At 36.2% G+C, this 24,792-nt stretch overlaps 1 protein-coding gene across 1 annotated transcript in view; it reads right to left on the reverse strand.

The window, feature by feature from the left end:
* The window catches only part of itpr1b (inositol 1,4,5-trisphosphate receptor, type 1b), a 226,924-nt gene that overhangs the window by 149,281 nt on the left and 52,851 nt on the right, over positions 1–24,792 (reverse strand). The window contains exons 7-19 of the mRNA XM_079844798.1: positions 24,049–24,147; positions 23,615–23,698; positions 23,378–23,524; positions 21,706–21,801; positions 19,656–19,700; positions 19,504–19,533; positions 16,691–16,845; positions 5,874–5,973; positions 4,770–4,930; positions 4,334–4,475; positions 3,914–4,072; positions 1,798–1,970; positions 114–233 (exon numbers count right to left, since the gene is read on the reverse strand). Coding sequence (XP_079700924.1) covers positions 114–233; positions 1,798–1,970; positions 3,914–4,072; positions 4,334–4,475; positions 4,770–4,930; positions 5,874–5,973; positions 16,691–16,845; positions 19,504–19,533; positions 19,656–19,700; positions 21,706–21,801; positions 23,378–23,524; positions 23,615–23,698; positions 24,049–24,147 — 1,511 coding nt within the window. The remainder of the gene's footprint in view (positions 1–113; positions 234–1,797; positions 1,971–3,913; positions 4,073–4,333; positions 4,476–4,769; positions 4,931–5,873; positions 5,974–16,690; positions 16,846–19,503; positions 19,534–19,655; positions 19,701–21,705; positions 21,802–23,377; positions 23,525–23,614; positions 23,699–24,048; positions 24,148–24,792) is intronic.

The following is a 24,792-nucleotide window of genomic DNA, read 5'->3' on the forward strand; positions in this document are numbered from 1 at the left end:
TAAATATAATCTCAGAATATAATAATTACACAAAGCAATATTGTGAACCTGCATTCTGGGTTACGTTCTCTTTTACATTGTTCTGTTCACGGTTTTAGAAAAAAATGTCTCACTTGGTCTCGATAAGGATGTCAGCATTGATGGGGTTAAGCACCGCGTTGCAGATCAGCTCCTGAGTTACTGGGATGGACTTGTTCATGGACACACACAGGTCCGACAGGTAGTCCAGAAACCTAAACATAACAAACACAGCTACAACTGCAACTACATGTCAACAAACTTTCATTAGATTATTAGTAGACTGTTAGGTTACGGTTAGGTGTTAGGGTTCCGGGGGCATATAACAGAAACATCTTAACTTTAGAATCGTATCTGTTTGGTAACCATGGAAATTATAGTTAGGACCTCATTTAAGACAAAATCTATTAAAGAAAGACTTTTTTTAAGTGCATAATCTTAACTATGGATAGGAAACGGGTATTACAGATGTCACGGCCCCTACCATGCCTAGCAAAAAATCCTAAAAGCTGTCTTAACTTTAGGACAACCCCACAAAACCTTTTTATAATCCAACAGTAAAAAAATCACAGTACAAAAAGCCTTTTTGGCGTTACATTTATTAATTATACAAGACGAAGAGCAGTGAGGTTTGATGGTGGAGAGACTTTTGGAGGACCCAGAGGATGTGCTGTGCTTTGATGAAAAAATACTACAGACTCCCACGACACATGATTTTGCAGTTAGTTGAGGAATTGCAACCAACATTACAGAGGCCAATGAGCCATCACGGAGCATAACCGGTCATTCTTCAAGTGACTATGCCTTATATTGTTTATAAAACAGGCTTTAACTTTGCAACGGAGCTTATTAAAAGTTAAATCTCTGCCGCACTGAAATTAAAAGCACGCCGTTGTTTCTCCATTTTGATTTTAGGTTTACCTCAGAGGCAGTTTGCGCATTGTTGGTTGCTTGACCTGACAGTTGATTACCGAACTTGATGGAGCGGTTTAAGATTTCCTAACTACAGATAAAATGAGATTTTGTAAGATAGGATAAGAATCCTAAATCAAGTTTTGCTTCTGTAATACGAAATTCACTCTTCGCCACGAGTTGGATTGACAGTCGATCTGACCAATCACATCGCCAAATCTGCCGTTTTGTCCGACAAAGCAGTCAAGAGAGTTAGTAGATTAACGTTGTGGACTTGAACTTGAAAAACGGTGTGTACTGACATCTTTCCGTGGTTCATTCATGTTAATTTGATGCTTATCAATGAACTAAAAGGAAGAGATTCACGAGCAGCTTTAACCGAGGCGCTACAGCGATCACGACACATTAAAGAGCCACAAAACTGTATTTGTTGTTTACATTCCTTAAAAAATGACAACATCTTAAAAAGTAACTTGCTCTGTCCTGTCTGTTGGCATGTTGTCAGTGTCCTCTTTTCTCCTTGATGTATTTTCTCTACATGAGAATGTGTGTGGTGTGAGAGCATGGTCTTTGCGAATGGTCAATTGTGAAAAATCCTAAATTAACTTATCACATCTTAAGTTAAGATGTGTCTCTATAATACGCCCCCAGGTTAGTAGAATAAGTTGACATGTACTTGCAAAGTTACTTATAGTTAGTAGAATGCCTAAAGTGGACCATCGAAATAAAGTGTTACCCATTGAAACATTCCAGAATTCTATCCATCTAGTATCTTGTTACTTGTATAGTATATTAGCACAAAAAAGTGCTGCTCTCAAACTTTGGGATAGAAAAGCACTTTTGTCTTTAAAGTACACTCTCTCCCACCTTGGTTCACGGTTTTTCCTCACAAGGCTGACAAATGTGTCAATTTCTGCCGCCGTGATGTGCTTCTCCAAGAGTTTGCGGTTGTTGTGGAGGAGGGCCGTTATCGTATCCTCAGCCAACACATCGTAGCCAATCTGTTTCTGCATGAAGCGGAACTGCTTGGCGATGTATTCCTGGAAAGAGGGCACAAAGGGACAAAGTGACTCATTCTGTTCTTTCATACAGCAGACCTGTCACCCAATCAGTCAGTTTTAATTTAATACACATTCACATGAGCACGAGGGATAAATCCATAAAAACCCCACAGGGATTGTCACTGGGCACATGTACAGTTTGCTTTGGATAAAAGTGACAGATAAATGACAAAATATTTGAGCTATCAATCAGAGATAACTTATTGTTAACTAAAACTGAAATTATGCAACTCGTTACTTGAAATAAAATAAAATATTTTGAAAAAAATGCTGCTGATTGCCAAGTCAACACTTCTCATTTTAATTGAAATTCAAAGTACTAAATAAACTAAATTAAAACTTAATAAAAACTATATAGATGTACAGTATTTAAAATTAATAATAATAATAATAGAAAGATAAAAACACTGAAAAAAAGATTTAACTATAATGAAAACAGAAATATAAAAACATCTAATTTAAAATATTAACACAAAAACTATAACAGTATATAAATTAATCTAAATTAGCACTGCTGTCAATCGATTAAAATATTTAAATTATTTAGCAATGTCTATTCAGTGCATTAAATTAAAAAAAATAAATAAATATATATATATATATATATATATAAATATATATATATAAATATATATATATATATATATATATATATATATATATATATATATATATATATATATATATATATATATATATATATATATATATATATATATATATATATATATATATATATATATATATATATATATATATATATATATATATATATATATATATATATATATATATATATATATATAAAGTAATTAAATAAAAAAGAATTCCCCAGAACATTATGGATGCATTTGCGAAGTTTGCATTTGTATGAGTGAGAGTGCATGAGTGGGTGAACATGAACACTTCCTCTGCCAAATTGAATAAATAAACAATGTGAAATAAAAGTAAATGTATTAAATATATTTAATATATTTAATTAATAACACTGGTTGTTGCATTAACAACAATATACAATTATATATTACAGAATTTTTAAACTTTAAGTTCAGGTTAAAAGGTTATGGTAAGATGGCATTACATATAGTTAAAAATGTTTCAAGAGCGTAAAAAGCATTCATTAGAGAGGTGTAAACCACAGGAAGTCACAATCATGCCTGCAGGAAGAGATAACATCTTGAAATTCATGAATATATCTGAGAGAAATCAAGAAGAAAGCAAGCCAAATGTAAAGGGGTTCTTCACCACTGGCAACTTGGGCTTTCAATAAAACTTGACTGCCTATACAGTCGAAAGACAAAAAGATAAAAGTAAGTAAATACAATTTGAAATCGGTGCTACCTGACTAGGTAAGGAAACTTCAACACCCATAATGCACTAAACATGTTGCCATCCAAGGCCACTCCCACCAGTCTGCTATGCATATGCTTACCAGAGTCAAAAACCGTCTTGCTTTAGAAGGAAATACTCCTTAGCAAACTTTTAGTCATAATGGTGTTGACTTGTATAGTTCCCGGGTGCCATAACTGAAAGGCCCTGCGTACACCTGGTATTAAGATGCGTTTTAGTCAATCGGATCACAAATGGACGAGGAAGACACATACCCGTTTACACCTGGTGTTTTAATCTCTTTTCTCTTTTGTCCACTTTCAACCACTTCTGTCCTGATTTCGTTAAGGGGAGTGTCTATAGCCTGGGTAAATGTGTTTTTTTCCCCCACATCTTTCGATCTAACGGACAAAATAAGCTCACGCTATTTACATATGAACGCGACCAGAGAAGACGGAAAAACACAGAGAACATCAGCTTTCGTTTCTGCTCTGAGCTGCAAGACCACGCCGAATGCTGTGAGTGTGTGTTAGAAATCATCTATGAGGTCTAAGGTTGAACTTCCATTTCAGCCGGTGTTCCTGCAGACCCACCTGGTTCTTCCTGTAGTCCTGCTGTGAATGTCGCAGCACACGGTAGCACAGCCTGCAGATGTGCCTGAAGGGGGCGTGTCTCTGGTCACTCAGCTCCTCCAGACGCAACATGGGACCATCACCGCTGTCTGTGAACGGGGCCTGAAGCAGCTTAAAGATCTATTGATGGAGAATGGAGAATGAATACTACTTCTGATATATCTATAACACCCAAACACAGTCTCAGGAAAAAACCAACCTGACCAAAATGTTAAGAGGTTTAAGCTTTGAACCTTGACGTTTAAATCAAGATGATTGGAGATGTTCTTAAATCCATCATATCTGGTTTCTATGGAATATTTTGTTCAAAATGTTGAGGTGAAGGACATGTCTTTTAAGCACTCCTAGTGGTGAAATGTGAGGTGCTGAAGAAAATCCTACTTGTTTCAAGATGTTCTGCTCTCGCATGAGTTTCTGCCGTTCACGGTTGGGTTTATTGACCATGATCTCCAACACATCCTGTCCATTGTTGGGAATGTCCACCACAAAAAACACAAGGTCCTCTAGAAGCTTAGTGACAAACCTACAGAATGCACAGAGAAAAGATTGTCATGGTAATTAAAATGGCAGGTTAAACTCTTATCAGTGGCAAAATCTTTCATTTTCCACTTGAAGTGGTGGAAAATTTTGTATATTCATCCAAGCAATGCTTAAATCGCCTCTGGAATAGTTCCCACAGAGAGTTATTACACCGGAATCAACTGCTACATTAAAACAACATGAAGTGTTAACCGAGGTCGCAGCAGAGCGTTTAGTCAGGGGTCACTAAAGCATTTCCCAAGCACATTCCTATTCCAGAAAGTCTCAGGGGTTGTACCTTCTTTCATTCTGGGTGATCGTGCCCTTCTCCAGTTTGCCAGCGATGGATGCCAACACTTTACTGGCATCGTTGGCAAAGTCTAGGTCCCTCACCTCAGCTGGAGGGACTGGCACAATGGCGAAGGCCTCTTTATCTTCTTTGACAGGTGATGTGCCAATCTGGAAGGGTAAACAAACTGTAATTGAGTGCAGTGGAATCAATGGATACAATGAGCAATGTAATGTTGAAGATGACATCTACTATTGTATACACATTTTTCATTTCAAAATTCCATTCTTTTCCAGACTCAAATTTCCAAACCACTCTGTAGTTTTTTTTAATTCTTCATACTGCATTGTTATCAGCCTTATGTTTGGAGTATAGTACAGTCATCTATAAATATTCGAATGTTCTCTTTATATCTGGCATATAATAATCTCTGACACATCAGGGTGATACTGATCACCAAACAGCAAAGTTTGATTTAGATGATTGTTTTCTCCCTTATCTGTTTCTGGTTTGAGTGGCACACACACATTCATTTAGTGAAGTTCAGAAGAAACTTAAACTTGCGGTAAAGACGAGGTTTCGTGTTCGTCAATCACAAAACGATCACACAACTTTTACCATGACTCTGCTTGCATGATACATTTAATTTTAGAAAACTGAAAAGGGCAAAGGGTCTGGAAACACAAATAAATATTTCATTTTCTTTTTTCCATACTTAACCCGACCTGGAAATTACTCAAATCAAATTCCATACTTTTCCAAACTGCGAACCACTTCCTGTTTCACATAGATTTTATTAAAATATTTCACCATAACACATGAATTATATTTAAAATATTTAAAACATTTCTTAATAATAATTATTATTAGCAACATTAAGTTATTAAGTTAAGGTATTGCATTCAATTTTTGACATTATTAACATTTTTACATTCTACATAGACTACTAAAATATTTCACCATGGTATTTTTCATTATATTCACTGTGGCATATTAATTTTATTTTTTTTTTAAATTATATATTGTTTAAAATATAACAACAAAAGCAATAATAATAGTTATTATTATTTCAGTTGCTAAAACAATAAATCAGATTATTTGTTCAACACCCACCCGTAACATAACTGGCTTCTCCTCCTCTTTGTCGATGGGGTTGTTGGTGCTGTGGACCCATGTATTGGTGCACAAGTGCCTCAATCTCACATACGAGTTCCTGAGGACCAAACAATGGGTAAAAGACTCAATAACAATAATACACATAGATATCAAAATATATAATCTACATACAAAAAAAAAATCAGAGATGTGACCTAGTGATTAAAGCTACACTATGTAACTTTTCCGTCCACTAGAGGTCGCCTGTTCAAAACAAAGGCGTAGTTTGATGACGCCACGTTTGAGCGCAGAATCTCGGGACATGTGGTCTTCACCTCACAGCCGGTGGGAATAGGACTCGGGCAGAAATCATGTTCATGGATGCGATTATTAACATTACTGTAGTCTGAAGCAGAGCAGGACCGAGTGTTGTGGAGCTGAGCAAGGCCGCAGGAGCGATTGAAAAGCGGGACTGTTATTATGTCATAGTCGCTGGCGGGACTTTTATTATGACACGGTTGCCGGCGGCACTTCCTCTTCTCCAGTGCTGAGTGTGAGGTAACGCAGCTCTGTTTATCGTATTAGATATATCTGAGTGTGTTGAAAAGGAAGTTATGACGTTCGTTCGGCGGCTGCTATGACACTTGTTCACACTGCAGTGAGAGTAAAGTGTTTCACTGAATAAAACCGGAGACCGAGGGTGACGCAGATATGACGCAATCGACAGGCGACTCCCTCACACGCATAGCTCACACGTCCCGGCTCCTTGGTTAAAATAGCAATTTTCTCACGATTTACAAATAGTTGAAAACATTTGGGATATTCTAAGTACTCAACTGAACAAAATATATAACACTGGCCTGGTGGTTTCTGGATGTTTTACTGCAAAAATCCTACATAGTTCACCTTTAAAGGGACTTTTTGTGTCTTTAGGTTATTCACTGTATCCCCCAGAGTTACAACTTATTCACTGAATAGTTTTAATAATATTATTGTACCTCTCTTTACCCTTGTTCAAGTAATGTGAGCACCTTTAAACATCACTAGGTTCAGGACATATATGGGGGAACCCCTTCAGGTCAATGTGACCCCCCTAAACTCACGTGGTGTTGAATCCTACATTTAATGACCGGTACACATTGTACGATTTTAAGCTGTCCCAGACGAAAGATGACCAATCGTTGTGGTTTCTGGCTCCTAAACAGTGGCTTCTACATCGTACAGTGAGAGAAGCCATCCCGGTCTTGCGACCAAAGAAAGCCTGACCATTTCTGACCATGTCAGAAATTTAGCATAATCATTTCAGTGTGTTTGCTGCTACCTACGTCTACTGACTAGCCAATAAAATGCAACATGAAGTGGCGTATTGATCAATACTCACCTCAAGCTCCATTTGAAAAACTGGTATGCCAAGCTGGCCTCTTTTCCCTAGCCATGACAGTGTCCATATTCTCCTCTTTCCCTTACATAAAACCCACAATTGCCAAAGTGCGATTCATCTTGCTCTTTGTTTACCACTAGCACACGCCGAGGACATTTTATTCTTCTGAACTATCTTGCGTCGTAGCCTTCGATTCAATAGGTGTCATCACCGTACAGTCTACATACATGTTGTCAGGGGCGCCGCTAGCAATTTTTAGCCCTATGAAAGAATAAAGGGTTGCCTGAATATGAGTTCTCTGTGTCATGTCGGCTGACGGTGCTGACTCGCCATCTCCGCAGTAGTGGACGCGCCAAGAGAGAAATGCACATTTTATTAAATAATCAGAGAGTAGCCTATTTCTTTTCGTTTTGAATTGTTTAGTTTAAAAGTAGACAATTCAAGCGACATATTTCTCATGTCTGTGAGACGCGCTCCAGTTCACATGCAATGCTATTAATGTCGCATGACGCCTCCATGTCCCGATTATATTGACTGCAATATTTCATAATTGTTTATTAAATCCAGCCAATTCGTTTATGAAACATGGATTCAAATTAAGATAAAATGTATACAAAACGAAATTAATTTTAAAGAAAGACTTCATAGGAAACTAAATTCAATGAAGTACATGCTCAAAATCCATGTCCCCAGACATATGCATATCTGATTATGTAGCCTTACTCATGATGCTCACTTTTTATAATCAACATATGAAATTAAAATAATAATAATAATATTTAAACATAGCCTAACTATGAAACTAAATATGCTACGTTTTCTTTAACCCATGGCTTCTGATGGATTTTTTCTTTTATGACAGCGGAAACAACTCACAATACTGTCATTTTTAGTCATACAGATAAGTGCAATACATAATTATACACTATTATAAACTGTCTACTTTTATTTGTGTACACTCACAATAACAACAAAGGCCGTGGACTCAGGGAACGGATTATTTTGCACTCCACTCCAAACGCTATCTTCATTTCAGAAATATATTTTGTTTATTAAACTCAAAGTTTTTCATTTCAAAAGCATTTCTAAATTCAGTTGATATTTCTAACAAACGAAATTCCGAGCCAAAATAACGAAGTTGTAAAAAAAACGTTGAGTTACCACCATGAAAATTCAAACATTTCGTAATATGTTTTTTATCGACTTTTAGAAAATATCGCAAAAGTGTTGTGCAAATCTGTAATGGAAACACGGCTACTGATGAGTGCGCTAAGGCAGGACCAAACCATTTCATGCAGATACAGGGGGGTGGTCGGTCAATATTTACTTTTTGGTCAATGGGGATATTTAACTTTTATTACCAAAATAAGTAAAATCAAAGACATCATTCATTTTATTATTATTTGAAATATACTCAATGATGATGGTTTATATAGTGTATAATATAATAAAAATTTTAAATTAGTTTTTACCTATTTGTTGGGGCCCCTGTCAGTCATAACTTTTCCCCACTATACGGCGCCCCTGCATGTTGTACCCAAAGTTTATTAGATCCATGTCGTACAGTGTGATTTGTAATGATAATCGCACAGTCTGTAGCAGGCATAAGAGGATATGACTATCTAAGGCCAGACAGTGGCTCTATTGCGGATGTCAAAGAAACATCTGTGCCACAATCTCACTGACCCATGTACAGTCGCCGCAACTCTAATGTGTGGAACATGATGTTTATTAAGTCAGATCTAATTCAGCTCTTTTGTATCGAATCGCATATCGCATTCAGGTGCTTCTGCCATAGTAAGTTCAAGTAATTCGCTTTAAGGCATTTGCAGACTCAAGTCACTGCGTTCATATTGCACAATCCAAACATGAACCTTCTCTGAGTTCACAACGTTGACTCCAACAGTGCCTGCGGGACAGCTACAGCAGTTACACACACAAACACACACCGACGTAATGGCTATCAAAGCCTCTATTGTTCTTAGTGTGTGTGGTGTTCAAACAAAAACACACCCCAACGAGGAAGTTCAGTACCTGTCAGGCCAGATAGTTAATTCACTCTTGTTTTACTCAATCGCCACAAGCATGCACCTGTTCAAATTACTCTCTCACACTTTGTCAATGTTCACGCTGCAAGCAGAAATGTTCACACTGGAACACAATCTGTTTTTTGTTGTTGCTCTTTTTATATTTTAAACGTGGCCTTTGTGACACTGGTCTGACTCAAAACATGAGATGCTTCTAAACTGAGCTGCATGTGTAACACACTCTGGCATCATCAAAAGTAAACAGACAATGCTATAGAAGATAATGTGCATTGGAGTTGGGTGTCAAATTTTATGAATAGTTATGAGGGTGAGGAGGACAAAACATAACATTATTAATGGCACAAGGAACATTAATGATGTAAAGAAAAACTAAAGATGATTTAGCATAATATTTGTGAAGGTTTTTTTTGTTATCGTTCGTTCGTTCATTTATTTATATAGCACCTTACAGACTACCACCGTAGTTCCAAAGTGCTGTACATTGCAGTAAAAAAAGAAAAAAAAACAGTACAACAAGTTTTTTGCAGAAACACTTTACTCTCACTGCAGTGTGCAACAAGTGTCATAGCAGCCGCCGAGCGAACGCACAGAGTAACGTCATAATTTCATTTTCAACACACTCAGATGTATCTAATATGATAAACAGAGCTGCGTTACCTCATACTCATGACCGGAAAAGCAGCAGTGGCGCCGGCGACTGCGTCATAATAAAAGTCCCGCCGGTCTTTTCATTAACAATTGCTCCAGCGGCCTTGCTCAGCTCCACAACACTCGGTCCTGCTCTGCGTCATACTACAGTAACGTCAATGATCGCATCCATGAACATGATTTCTGTCCGAGTCCTATCCCGATTCTTTTCCACCGGCTGTGAGGTGAAGACCACATGTCCCAAGATTCTGCGCTCATCAAACTACGCCTTTGTTTTGAACAGGCAACATCTACTGGACGGAAAAGTTACATAGTGCAGCTTTAAACTGATCAAAAACGACAACAAAGACATGTATAATGCTAAAAAGAAATTATATTTAAAATAAACGCTTTTTTTTACTTTCTAAAGACACTGGAGTAATGATGCTGAAAATCATAAATAATAAATGACGTTTTAATAAATTTAATAATACATATATATTTTTTTTTAAAGTTCACAATATTACTGTTTTTACTTCATCAAATAAATGCAGCCTGAATGACCATAAGAAGTTTAAGAGTTATCATTAAAAATCTATTTCCATTTCTAAAAGTAATTTTTATTAGGTTTTTTTTATTCCAGAGCTTTTTGCACCCCCCCCAAAAAAAAAAAAAAAAAAAAAAAAACAACATTTAAATATCCGTTTGACTGGACTTTAAAAATGAATGAATTCTGACTGGACTGTTTAGACTGAAGTCGCACTACAAGACATCAAATAGATATGAGATTGACATGAAAGTGGCCCACATCAGAACTAAAATTATGATTTAGTTTTGTGCCACATGTGAATATCCTTTCATAAGGAATGATTTGGGCCTCATTCAACTGACGCTTGAATGTAACCAAAGAGTCAGAGTTCAAAGTTCTATTATACACACACCAGGAAGTAAAACTGGACCTAATAGTCACACAAACACACTGTCATAGGGGTGTGCGATATCACGATTTTGGATGGTAGATGATTAATATGTCTCCACAATCTGCCTTTGAAGATAGATAGTATGGTTAAGCTCACGTGAAATTGCAGTTTATTACTTGCACACGTTTTAAATCCTTGCCAGTTACTTTTTTTCCACACGCTGTTCTGAGATAAGCATTTAAGAGCTTGTATACTTGAAGCGTATGCACACTAAAAGTCTGTCCCACGGCATGTGAGTACTTAACAAAGTTCTCTTTCACGTCTTATTGCACATTAACTGTTAAAATACACACATGGTTTCGGATGCGTGTCAGTATATTAGATCCGTGTGTCAGGCCTTAAAGTGACAGCAGCCTAATAAACCTTCTGCCGCCTGTGTCATTAATGTTAATCAAACAACTAAAGACAATAAGAAAATCACTTCCTGCTCTTGACTGAAAATCTAATAGCTTTAATGAGAATTTATGTATATTTAATTCATAAAGTAAAGTCTTTGTAGTTTTATTTTTACATTTGTTCATTCGATTTCTTACTTGAATGCTACCTAAATACACCTACTGTAGCTGAATTTCAAGCACTATTTATTTAATTTGTATCTTATGTTTCTTATTTATCTTATTATTTATAATTTCATTTAAGAATAAAATAAAAATAAGAATAAAAATTCCCCATATCTACTTTGGCCTAAATGATCTGTCATTCTTTTTTCTTTTATATTTTGTTACCTTGTATCGCTACATTTTTTAAAAATAAGAAAATTGGTTTAGCTATACAACTCAGGGACTTGCAAAATAATCTTAAAAACCAACACACACAAAAAAACTTGATTAAATTGTGGAAAGTGATCGATCAATGATATTTGTACTCGGTCACACAAACATGCGTTAGATAGGCTCCTGGTTGCATAATCGCCTATGTGACTAACAGGCTTACCTTTTTGTGTATATGTGTGTTTGCGAGTGCCCTCTCTGCTCCCTTAGACTAATTAGTCACATCTACTATGTCTAAAGAGGGGCCGCTGCTATGTGAGGACAAGGGTATTTCAGGCCACACTTGGGGTCAAACTTAAAGGTGATTTCTCTCACACAAACTCAGACATGAGATATTGCCACAGTTCAGCTTAGTACACATGACCGTTCCTGTCAGCAGCTCAGTGTTGCATGAAATCCATTCAAAGCATGTGATTGAGAGGGATGTATAATCAATGGATATGTTCAAAGCCCATAGGCTCTATAAGAAGCAGCTATTGATTCAAGACACACGAACATCCATCCATCATTCTTCTGACATCATTAGCTCATGCTCACACAAATCAGACTGTATTCAAATAGACACAAAAGATAGGTGAATCTCATGAAACCTGTCCAGAAAATATCCAGGTCACCACAAAATCATAAATTAATGAGCAACATATTTTTAGGACACTTAAAAGTGCACTATGTAACTTTTCCATCCACTAGAAGTCTCCTGTTCAAAACAAAGATGTAGTTTGATGACGCCACGTTTGAGCGCAGAATCTTGGGACATGTGGTCTTCACCTCACAGCCGGTGGAAAAGAATTGGGATAGGACTATCCCAGGCAGAAATCATGTTCATGGATGCGATTATTAACGTTACTGTAGTATGAAGCAGAGCAGGAGCGAGTGTTGTGGAGCTGAGCAAGGCCGCTGGAGCGATTGTTAATGAGAAGAGCGACGGGACTTTTATTATGACACAGTCGCCGGCGGGACTTTTATTATGACGCAGTCGTCGGCGCCACTTTCGGTTTTCCGGTCATGAGTATGAGGTAACGCAGCTCTGTTTATCATATTAGATACATCTGAGTGTGTTTAAAATGAAGTTATGACGTTACTCTGCGTTCGCTCGGCGGCTGCTATGACACTTGTTCCCACTGCAGTGAGAGCAAAGCGTTTCTGCAAAAATAAAACCGGAAACCGAGGGTAACGCAGATATGACGCCATTGACAGGCGACTTCCTTACACGTCCCGGTTCCTTGGGTAAAATAGCCATTTCTCACGATTTACAAATAGTTGGAAACATTTGGGATATTGTAAGTACTCATCTGAACAAAATATATAACACTGGCCTAGTGGTTTTTGGATATTTTACTGAACATTTTTTACATAGTGCACCTTTAAGATTTGTATCTCATTTATTTATTTTTTATATAGCGTGTGTGTGTAAGAACATGTCCAGATAAGATTATATCAATATATATATAAACACGCACACACATATGCATGTTCTCATGTGATTCACCAAATGAATCCAAAAACAAAATTTCCCAACCTATGTTCTGCTTCTAAGCAGTAAGGAAGATTACTTTATAAAAAACACTTTCCAAGTGATTGCTTATATAAATAAGGGAATATGGGGGTGGGCGGTTGCGCAACATCTGGCTTCTGTTTTAACAACATGTTTCAACAACATGGAAAGATATCATGCTGGCAAAGTGCACGGTCACCCTGGTTTCCTGCCTCCGCACCCTGTCGGGACTTTCCTGGCTATTTTCAGAAAGTCAGAATTTGCAGGTATCTGGATGAGGCAACACACACACACACACACACACACACACACACACAAAATGTGACACGTGCACACTCCACCCTGTAAATGTTTGAGTTTTGTGGTACGAGGACAAAGGCTCTGACGGGTGTGTGAGTAGACATGTGATCGCTCTCCTGTTCTGTTACACATGATTCATTGAGACAACAGAGCTTATAGTTAAAAACAATCAAGAGATGCAAGACATCATGAGATGAGAGCTTCAGTACCAGGGAGATGTGTGTGTGCAAAAACGACGTCTTTCCTGTGACTTATATCCTTTGCCGGATGAATCAGATACACTAGTTTGTCTTCTCTTTAGGTTCATTTAGAGTCTTTTATGACTCAATTAAAATATCCTGCAGGCCTGAAGACAACATAACAATCAGCCACTGTCTGCCATTGGTAAAATCTTGAGTCTGATCATATTTCACTTTTCATAACTTTTTCTGGCAATAGAATAAGAGCGATATATTATGGCTGGGCAGTATATAGAGTTTGTACAATATATCAATATATTTTTTAGAAACATTATGGAATGAGGCAATACCGTTTAAATTAATAAACAGTAGATTGATACGAGCGCATCTGAAAAATAGCGGAGTACGCAGAATGAGCTGATGCAGGATAGTGCATGATACAGTTTGACCTAAACATGACACATGCTTTATATTAAGGGCTTCAAAATAACTGGTATGATATTAACAATAGTTTAAAGCAGCTTGCTCTGTCAGATGATCTGAGATACTTGTGCTGACAGACAGATAAATACTGTTACACTGTTTAATGGGTTTGAAATGCGGTGCTTTCCTCAGTGCATAATTTACATTTCACAGGTATATTCTCCATCTGTAAATGTTAGAAAGTCATGCAAATATATCTATTTTGCTGTCAGGAGAGGACGAGCCTTCTGCAAGTGAATCTCCGCTAAAATTCAGGCTTCCGTTTATGAGCGCCAAACAGACGGAGAGCAATAGAATAGGAATGCAATAATTCTGACTAAAATATACATAGTTCTAAAATATTTGTTGTTGGACAATAAATGTGCCATATGTGGAATTTTAAACCTACAAGTTAGTATATTTTTTATGAAAGTGGCCATTATAATGGGGTAATCATATATAGGCTAAAATTGTAAACCCCCTTTTTGCACATAATATATTGCATAGCCTACATTGCATTCACTGTATTTGTTTATAGCCTTCAATATCAACATTGTTTTTAGGACATCACTTAGCAGGATGTGAAATAAAATTATTATATTATTCAAATAAATAGTGGTTACGGTTAATGGGGCACTCTGTGCGTTTCAATTATTTGCATTGATGTTTATTTTTCAAGGAGCTATAGTACATCCGACTACTAGATCAGTGTGTTGCCTAGTTTTGTTCATGTTAAGGGAACAAGTAGTAGACCTAGAATTATTTTTCCATTTTTAGGTGTATATATGTATATGTGGGCTGTGTGTATGCATTTAACAATAGCTAACATGCAAGTTTAGGAATGTGCATGTTTAAAGATGTATGTGAAGGTATAATGTGAAGGTATAGTTTGTATGCATGCGTACATGTGTATATAGTATGTCCATATAATGTGTGTGTATGAGTGTATGTATATATGAAGATGTGTATGTATGTATATATATATTGTATATTCATACAGAACATTTTCATGCCTGATGATGATGATTATGCAGTTGTTCACTTTGTGCAAAGTATATTAATCTCTAACAACAGTTTATAATGCCATGTTTTATATTGCAACCGCATAACATATTTAATGTCAGTAATGTTCCCTGTTGCTCAAAAGCCAATAAAAAAATTATAAATACAGATTTCTTTAATCCAAATAGAAAAACCGGGATATATACCGTGTATCGTCATTGCCATTTTTGGCCATATCGCCCAGCCCTACGAAATATAAGAGACATGAATCTAGTGTGTATGGTCTGAATACATCATAAACAGGAATCTCACATTACTGTGAAGATCTGTCACTCAAACTCAACATCTGATTAACCCCACCCTGCCAACACAATTTACATTTTTACACCTGTGCATGCACCAATAATTCATATGCAGTTGTAGTTTATCATCTAATAGGGTTTATTTCTAGACTGGGTAAACCCAGCCTAATCTGCCGGCAATTTGATTTCGCCCTGCAACTCAGTCTGGAAACCTGTACGTTAATTTCTACTGCTTCTGTTACACTTTTGCGGGAACCAATCACAGACTGGCTTATCCACCTGGCACGCTATTGCCGGGTTTAACAAGACGACGGATAGAGAAGCGATGGATCGTTGGTCTGATTGGTTGAAGGACTATCCAATTGCATACAGTCATTTAATTTATGCTCGTTGATCACGCCTCTTGTGCAGTAGAAAATACAGAGCAGACTCCCCAGACTAATGTTCAATCTTAAATTGAGCTTGGTCTGATGATAGCCAGACAAGTTTATTTCTTTTCCTGCTAAAAAGGAAAGAAACCTATTTTTTACATTGTTGGATTATTTGTAATTCATTAATTTCTCTGTTATACTGAACTATAAGGTTTTTTGTAATTCACATTATTCTCAATAACATATAGTTATTATAACATAATTTTTACCTCTACAGTTAAACCTTACAAATGTTTAACTGTAAACATTTTTATTTAAATCAATCAAAATCCAAACTAATATAACACATTAATATGTACTAATAAGAGCACTATGTTTGTATAATGGTGAGACTTTGGAGGTATTATAAAATATGTTCAACTGTCATTAAAAATAGTCAAGTAATATTGGACTTATATTGGACTTAAAACTACTATTTTCTTTAAGCAACTGATCATTTGTATTTGTCTGTAAACATTATCAAATATGGTAAAAATGTAGATTTAAAGGGATATTTCATCCATTTACTCACCCTCAAGTTGTTCCAAACCAAACCTTTTCGAATTATTTTGATATTTTGAAGATATGTGGGTAACCAAACAGTTGATGGGCCCCATTGACTTCCATAGCCAACATTCTTCAAAATATCTTGTTTTGTGTTCAACAGAACAGAGAAACTCATACAGGTTTGAGGGTGAGTAAATGATGACAGAATTTTCCTTTTGGGTGAACTATCCCTTTAAACTGATCAAGAGGGTTTTTATAGTTTCATTATATCAGTGTGTAATGACAACTGTAACATCTAAACCTGCACTGGCTATACCTGCACAAGGTTATTCCTTAAATGTATTGGTACAATCCAATTATGGTTCAGTGTACCTGGGTACAAGGGAGTCTCCTCCTCTGAGGGTGGTCGGATCCAGCTCAAATATGGAGGAGATGTCATTGCCATCGGGGACGGACACGAGGGTGTACATGACCTTCTCGTGGGGCATGCGCAGACGTGATCGCAGAGCTTCATGTTCTGAGTCCAGCTAGTGGAGAGAGGAGACCATGTTACCATAGAGACACATCAGCCTGGTCGGTTTATTGATTATTTGACTGAGATAAACGTGATACCATTAGCTGACAAAACAAACTTTGATTCGTGACATGTTTACAACTCTGCATGTGACCTGAAATTCCACAATATGCTCATATGCACATACAGGTACAAGAACATAAAAAAGAATGTGAAATATCTTGATCAGTCACAAGGTGCGATATTTGTGGGTTCCAGCAAAACAAGTATTTAGTAGTCAATAAGGAAGGTAAGTGTTGTTGCTACTTAGTTACTTTCGATGAAACTCAAGTGAAACTTTAGTTTTGATTTTATGAACTTGACCTAAGGGTCCATTACCTCCAAATATAATGATTAATTTAGGATTTGTGAGCAGAGCTTAATAAATACATGCACACAAGCAACAGGAGGGACTGCTGCTATTTACAAGACACGGTGTTAGACTGCCACCTACAGGCGCTGTGCTCACACTGTTCACACTGCTTTACCCGTGCCTATAGCGTCACCATGTGGTTGGTTAAAGAACACATTTTAGAAATTATTGAACAACTGTCAAATTAAAAATAAATAAATTAAAAAATAAATTATCTATTGCAGGGTTTCTGCAGGTTTTATGAAGGTAAGACCAAATAAAGACAATTTAAGGAATTTATTAAAGGGAATACAATACTTCCAATATTTTCTCGAAATGTAAATGTCTAGGGAGAAACACAATTTGTATTAGCAGCATTTCAGATTTTTTAAATACACATATTCATTACTTTTTAATAGTAGCTTGAATTGCTCTGCTGTCAACCACTAGAATATGGACATAACTTTTAATGTCTTCTGATTACACGGCAAAAAAAGGTGATGTTCTTCCTTAGTATTTTTGTCTTGTTTTTCAGTGCACTTTCCTAAAGATTCTTAAATCAAGATGCATTTACTGGAGATAATAAATAAAATAAATAAAATAAAATAAAATAAAAAAAATAAAAAAAATAAAATAAAATAAAATAAAATAAAATAAAATAAAATAAAATAAAATAAAATAAAATAAAATAAAATAAAAATACAATTAAATAAAATTATATTGTGTAATTGATCAAAATGAAGTGAATTTTGTGCTTAAAACAAGAACAAATATCTACCAATGGGCTCAGAAAAAGCAGATTTTTAATAACTCATTGACAGATATTTGTTGTTTTAAGCAAGAACTCTTTTTAACTCTATTTTGTTAAATTTTTCAAGACATAATTTTACATTTGCATCTCAAATAAATATATCAAAGATGTAAAGATATTTATATAGGAAAACAGGACAAAAACACAGAGGATTTGCTATAATGCTATAATGCATGCTTTCTGACCTGATTTAAGACCATATAAAGACCTTTTTAAGACCCACTCTGTTATCCTATAAATGATTATTAAATAACGTTGAGTCAATTCATTTTGTGATAAAAGCATTGAAGAAATATCCTGGATTCAAGCTAGATTGGACAGCATTTGTGGCATTTCACAAAATCTGTAATGTGTTTCAAGGTTTCAAAAACAGAAATGCGAAGCTTATATATATATATATATATATATATATATATATATATATATATATATATATATATATATATATATATATATATATATATATATATATATATATATATATATATATATATATATATATATATATTGAATTCCCTGTTTTCCTTTAAAATATGAATTGAGCTGAAATGCTGCCATAGTTGTAATTTTTGTGTTGGGATTACTGTTATACTAATACTAGTTATTCATCAACAATGCAATTCCTGTGTTTTGGATTTTTCTCTGTACGCAAACAGTCTCCTTTCTGTATCCATGCAAAAGTTTGTTTTACTGAGAGCTTTATATGATCATGATAGTAATAATATTTGATATAATATTGCACAGACAAGGTTGGTAGGGATATTACATTTACATTTCTAACTAGAAAAAGTAGCTATACTTTCAAAACAATGTTTATTTTAACATTCAATGCGTTTCCCCCAATTTCTTCATTTCAACTTAAAAAAATATTTTTTTTGTAAAAGAAATAAAGCTTAAAAAATGTTAATAAAAATATTAAATGCATACAAACTTAAACTGAAATGAAAATTAGAAATGAGGACCAACATTGCTAAAACTAACACAAAAAAAAACATTAAAACTATAGCAATATTACAAAAACTAAACTAATAAAGATAGCAAAAGCACATTAGCAAAATTACTAAAACTTTACCTAAAATGAAAACATGCAAATAAAAATATAACAATAAAGGCTAATTCAAAATATCATATTATATAGATAATATTAAAATAACACTGATTTCAACTGTATTTTGTCCACAAATGCTGTTGATGGATCTTATACAGAACCACATTTTAAAGATATGAGCAACAAAATCAAACAAAGCTGCACAAAACACAGACAATTCACAACAGCACATACTGAATAGAATATGTGGAGCTATGCAAAGAGGATTATGGGAAACAGTACTAAAAGGATAGGGGCATCCTTTGATTTTGGTATTTGACATGAAGATAAAGGTATATAAGCTTGATAAGAGAGCGGGTCTACTTATCATCAGGAGTCAGACATCTTTCCAGTTAAAAGCATCTCGAATAACTGATAGTACCTGGAAGTTAAAGGGGGAAAAATCCGCCACCTGAAGCAGGAAACAAACAAACAAAAAAAACAGCCAGCAGTTTAGTTAAGCTTCCAGCACACAGTATGTAAACATACAGTACACAAGAATGACAAATGTTTTAAAAAGTCAAAACTGCTTACAGATGAACGTGATTCTTGTGACTCTTCCTCATAGTCAGGATTAACCTGTGAAGAGATCCTCAAAATGAGAAATCCAATCATTCTGTTTGACAAGTAACTGATCAGGAAATTATTATGCACAACCTAACAGAGAAAGTGAAGGTCCCGATCTTTGAACATGTTTACTTGGTTAGCAGGATATGTTTCTGAATTTCCATTCTTCGAAGCTTAAAGTCCACATGATTTTAACATTTTACTTAATGCACATTCCTGGTCCTGTTGTAAATAAATAAATAAATTGTATACGTTGTTCTAAAGAAAGAAAGAAAAAACTGTGCAACAGGGTTATTATTATTAAACAAACTATTAAAAACAAGTTTTCTCATTTAAATAAAGCTGAAATAAAATAACATTTAAAGGGATAGTTCACCCAAAAAATGGTTTACTCACCCTCAAGTCTTCCAAGGTGTATGTGTATATGACATTCTTCTTTCAGACGAATAAAATCAGAGTTATATTAAAAATGTCCTGGCTCTTCAAAGCTTTATAATGGCAGTGAATGGTTGTGTCGAAGTCCATAAAAGTGCATCTATCCATCATATAACTTCTCCACACGGCTCCGGGGGGTTAATAAAGTCCTTCTGAAGCAAAGTGGCACATTTGTGTAAGAAAAATATTCATATTTAAAACTTTATAGACTAAAATAACTAACTTCCATACGCAATTCAACAATTCGGCCAAAGAGTAACCCCTGACGTGATGTATAGAAGCATCGCGAGCTTTGATGCCTCTGGCGGATAGTGCTGGGCAACAAACTCAAGCCCCTTCTCTTATATCGAAATCCTCCGCATTTCTCTTTAAAAACTCTCATTTTAGACTCAAATTCATGAACTGTGTTTTGTTTTGCTCTATCCTCTGTGCTTCTGCATTCGTCAATACGCATGCGTCAAGGGTTCAAGGGTCAAGGGTTACTCTTTCACCATAAGTTGACTTGCGTACCCCTGACCGCCGGAAGTTAGTTATTTTAGTCTATAAAGTTCTAAATATTAATATTTTTCTTACACAAATGCACCACTTCGCTTCAGAAGGCCTTTATTAACCCCCCCGGAGCCGTGTGGAGCAGTTATATGATGGATAGATGCAGTTTTATTGACTTAAAAAATGACCCAACAATTCACTGCCATTATAAAGCTTTGAAGAGCCAGGACATTTTTAATATAACTCTGATTTTATTTGTCTGAAAGAAGAATGTCATATACACCTAGGATGACCTGAGGGAGAGTAAATCATGGGCTAATTTTCATTTTTGGGTGAACCCTTTAAAATATAAAAAATTGCTAAAAGTGAAACTGAAATTAAAAATGTTTTATGTACATTGTAATAGTAATATATATTTTTTTTTTTTTATAAAAAAAAAAAAAAGACAAGCACAACTAAACTACATGATTAACAATTCAAAAGTTAGGGAAAAAATTAAACAAATATATATAATAGTGAATAAATAATATATAATTAATTCTAAAATAATAATTTGCAAACTTTCATCAAAAAGTTCTCTTAACTTTTTAATTAAATTGCTCTTATTTTTCAACTCTCCAACTGCAAATCATTCATTTAAAGAGCCTTTTTGTTGCATATCCTGTTGCATCAATTTTTGTAATAAAAAGGGCTGCGGATTTGAAAAGAGTAACATATCGGACTTCATAAACTTGACTTCTTGATTGTTGTAGGCTAAATATTCTAGTATATATCCCAGGTTTATGTCAAAATATTCTTAAACACATCTGTGTAGTGTCTACGCAAGCCATGTTCAAAGAACAGTACCCTAGATGTGGTTAAACCTGCACTGTGTAAGATTTAACCATCTAACTGAGCAAAAAATAAGCTTAAGTGAGGTTAGAGGCTGTGATGGAAACATCCAGAAGGAGGTTGAAAATCTTACAGACTGCAGATTTCAGGCAGAGAAAATCTAGAGGAAGTTAGTAAGGTTCCCTACCCAATGAGAGATGTTAGTGCTGATCTGGGAACAGCTGATAGATGATCCCGAGCTAGATGAACACACCTCACTCACCTCTGCTGCCAGGTAGCTTCCTGTGGCCAAGTGTTTAAACCTGAAAAGACTATTCCAGTAACCAGCGCCACCACGACATGGGTCATGATGAACCACCTGAAATATGAGATCGGGAGAAATGTCAATAGGAAAACTGCATATGAGACATTTCAAAGGTCATGAAACCCCGTGTTTCAGCAAAAGTTAGTTCTCATCATGGTTTTAGAAAGTGCTACAAATGTGGGCGTGGTAAGTGGAGGGGAAAGAAGGTAGACAAACAACATAGGGGTGGGCGATATGACCAAAATCTTATATTACGATAAGAGTCATTTTATTTCACAGTAACGATATATATCACAATATAGTTATTTTGGCTAAAAATAAGGGCGTTTATGATATCAAAAAGTTTGATACCATTGAAATGTAATAACATTTAAATATACATACACATTATCTCTTAAATATTATATATTAGGCAGCAAGTGAACATTTTGTCTTCAAAGTTGATGTGTTAGAACCAGGAAAAATGGGCAAGCGTAAGGATTTGAGCGAGTTTGACAAGGGCCAAATTGTGATGGCTAGACAACTGGGTCAGAGCATCTCCAAAACTGCAGCTCTTGTGGGGTGTTCCCGGTCTGCAGAGGTCAGTGTCTATCAAAAGTGCTCCAAGGAAGGAACAGTGGAGAACCGGCGACTGGGTCATGGGCGGCCAAGGCTCATTGATGCACGTGGGGAGCGAAGGCTGGCCCGTGTGGTCCGATCAAACAGACGAGCTACTGTAGCTCAAATTGCTCAAGAAGTTAATGCTGGTTCTGATAGAAAGGTGTCAGAATACACAGCGCATCGCAGTTTGTTGCGTATGGGGCTGCATAGCCGCAGACCAGTCAGGGTGCCCATGCTGACCCCTGTCCACAGCCGATAGCGCCAACAGGGGGCAAAAAGGTGGCCTGGTCTGATGAATCACATTTTCTTTTACATCACTTGCCCTGCCACAAAGCAAAAATGGTTCAGGAATGGTTTGGGGAGCACAACAACAAGTTTGAGGTGTTGACTTGGCCTCGAAATCCCCAGATCTTAATCCAATTGAGTCCGATCCATGGAGGCCCCACCTCGCAACTTACAGGACTAAAAAGGATCTGCTGCTAACATCTTGGTGGCAGATACCACAGCACACCGTCTAGTGGAGTCCATGCCACGACGGGTCAGGGATGTTTTGGCAGCAGAAGGGGTACCAACACAATATTAGGGTCATAATGTATATATGTATATATATGTATATATATGAATGATCACACTGTTGCATCTTTAAGATGTTTATGCGACGCAGAAACTTTAACAAAAGCAAAAAGAAAATCACCCATTTTTGACCCATTAACGCATCTCTAAAATACTGTATGCGATCGTACAGTTTGATGAAATCAACACATGCTCTTGAATAATTAATGAGGAGCCTTCTCATAGAATAAGGACATGCAGTCTCAAGAATAATTATGAGACACCGATGAGCCATCGATGCACTACGGGTGTATGAAAACGTAATGTTGACACAAAGATTAATTTTAACCCTGAAGATGAAAATAGGTCAAAAAAGCATCATAATATTAACTAGTCTTCTCCTATGATTAAAATGAACGGATGGTAACATTGTCTTCTATGATGTGCAACACACATACCTATGATGAGATCAACTCACCTCTACTTCCCACAATGCTTTGCTGCTGGTGGCAGAGGTGGCGGACTGGCGGCCAGTGGTTCGCAAGAACACATATTGCTTCTTCCTGTGTTCGTCGCAAGTGAGAAACTTCTCCTGCTCAGCATGGAACAGCCGAACCACGTCACCCTTAGCAACCAGAAAGAAGGAATTAGCACCATCACATTCTAAAAACTGCCTAGAACTCCAAGAACTCAAGATTCAATTTCATGCGTTTACCCCTTTAAGAATGATTTCCTTGTTGTCACTCCATTTCATAAATAACACAATCTTCCAGCTAGTGTTGCAGTTCACAGAGTTCACCTGAGAAGAACGGAGGAGAAAGAGAGTCTTAAAATAAACTGTGGTATTTTTTTGAACATTAGCACTTACTAAAAACAATCATTCACAATACAGAGATATTCTGGCAGAGAGGGTGGATCTTAAATTATCGTTATTATAGCATAAAAGCCTTCACACTAACACTGGGTTCAGGGTGTTCTAATTGCATGGACAGTAAATTACATTTTTAATGCAACTAAAGCTAATTTAGAGCAGATTATGTTTCCATTTAAACAGGAAAGCTGTTAGGAGCAATTTTATTTACATACAGTACATTCTCACTACATGGTGTAATGCACATCAGCACAAAAAGAAAAAACTGAAACACAAACCTCGTTGCAGCCAGGATTGTCCACCAACTGATGGCTGCTGGCGTGCAGAGGCTGTCCTGCGTTTACGGGATTCAAAACCACTTTATCCCCAATCACAACCTAAAAGACAAAAATGAAACTCAAAATGAAAACATATTTTGTTTAGTAATTGTGCGTGGTTGAGGTGACTTCTCCTACGACGACCGTCAAATTAGCTTCATTTTTCAAGACAAACTATGACCAAAATGAGCGCTAGAGATTTCTTTGTAGCCACCATTTCAATCCTGCATGTAATGCAGCTCACTGTCACCGAACGCGTCTTTGATTGATGATATAAAACTATAAAAAAAGAGTTTTCTTGCATGCGTCCGTTGTGACTTGGCTTACAGCGGGGATCATGTTCGTACAGTCTGACAAGGAACAATCGTGAAGGACTATTATAAATTGCACAGTGTGCACCCGGCTTTAAACAAGAAGCTGTTTCACTTACATTTATGTCACAATAGGGAAGAAAAGACTAATCGCAACTTCCAACTTCAAGCTCAATTAATTCATTTCACTAACTGCTTATGAATGTGTAGCTCAAGAATGCAACACATTTAGGTAATCTCTTATAGGCCTCAATTTTGCACATATTTATATCCCACAAGTATTGCCGTGGTTTTCCATGATGGGGGCTCAGTGTCAGCGGCGCTCTCTCCCACAGAGGCCATTTTTAATAGCATTAGCAGGGGAATTCAATGCTGTGAGCTTTGACATCATGTA

This window comes from Gobio gobio, assembly GCF_949357685.1.
Source record: "Gobio gobio genome assembly, chromosome: 19".
Classification (NCBI taxonomy): Eukaryota; Metazoa; Chordata; class Actinopteri; order Cypriniformes; family Gobionidae; genus Gobio; species Gobio gobio.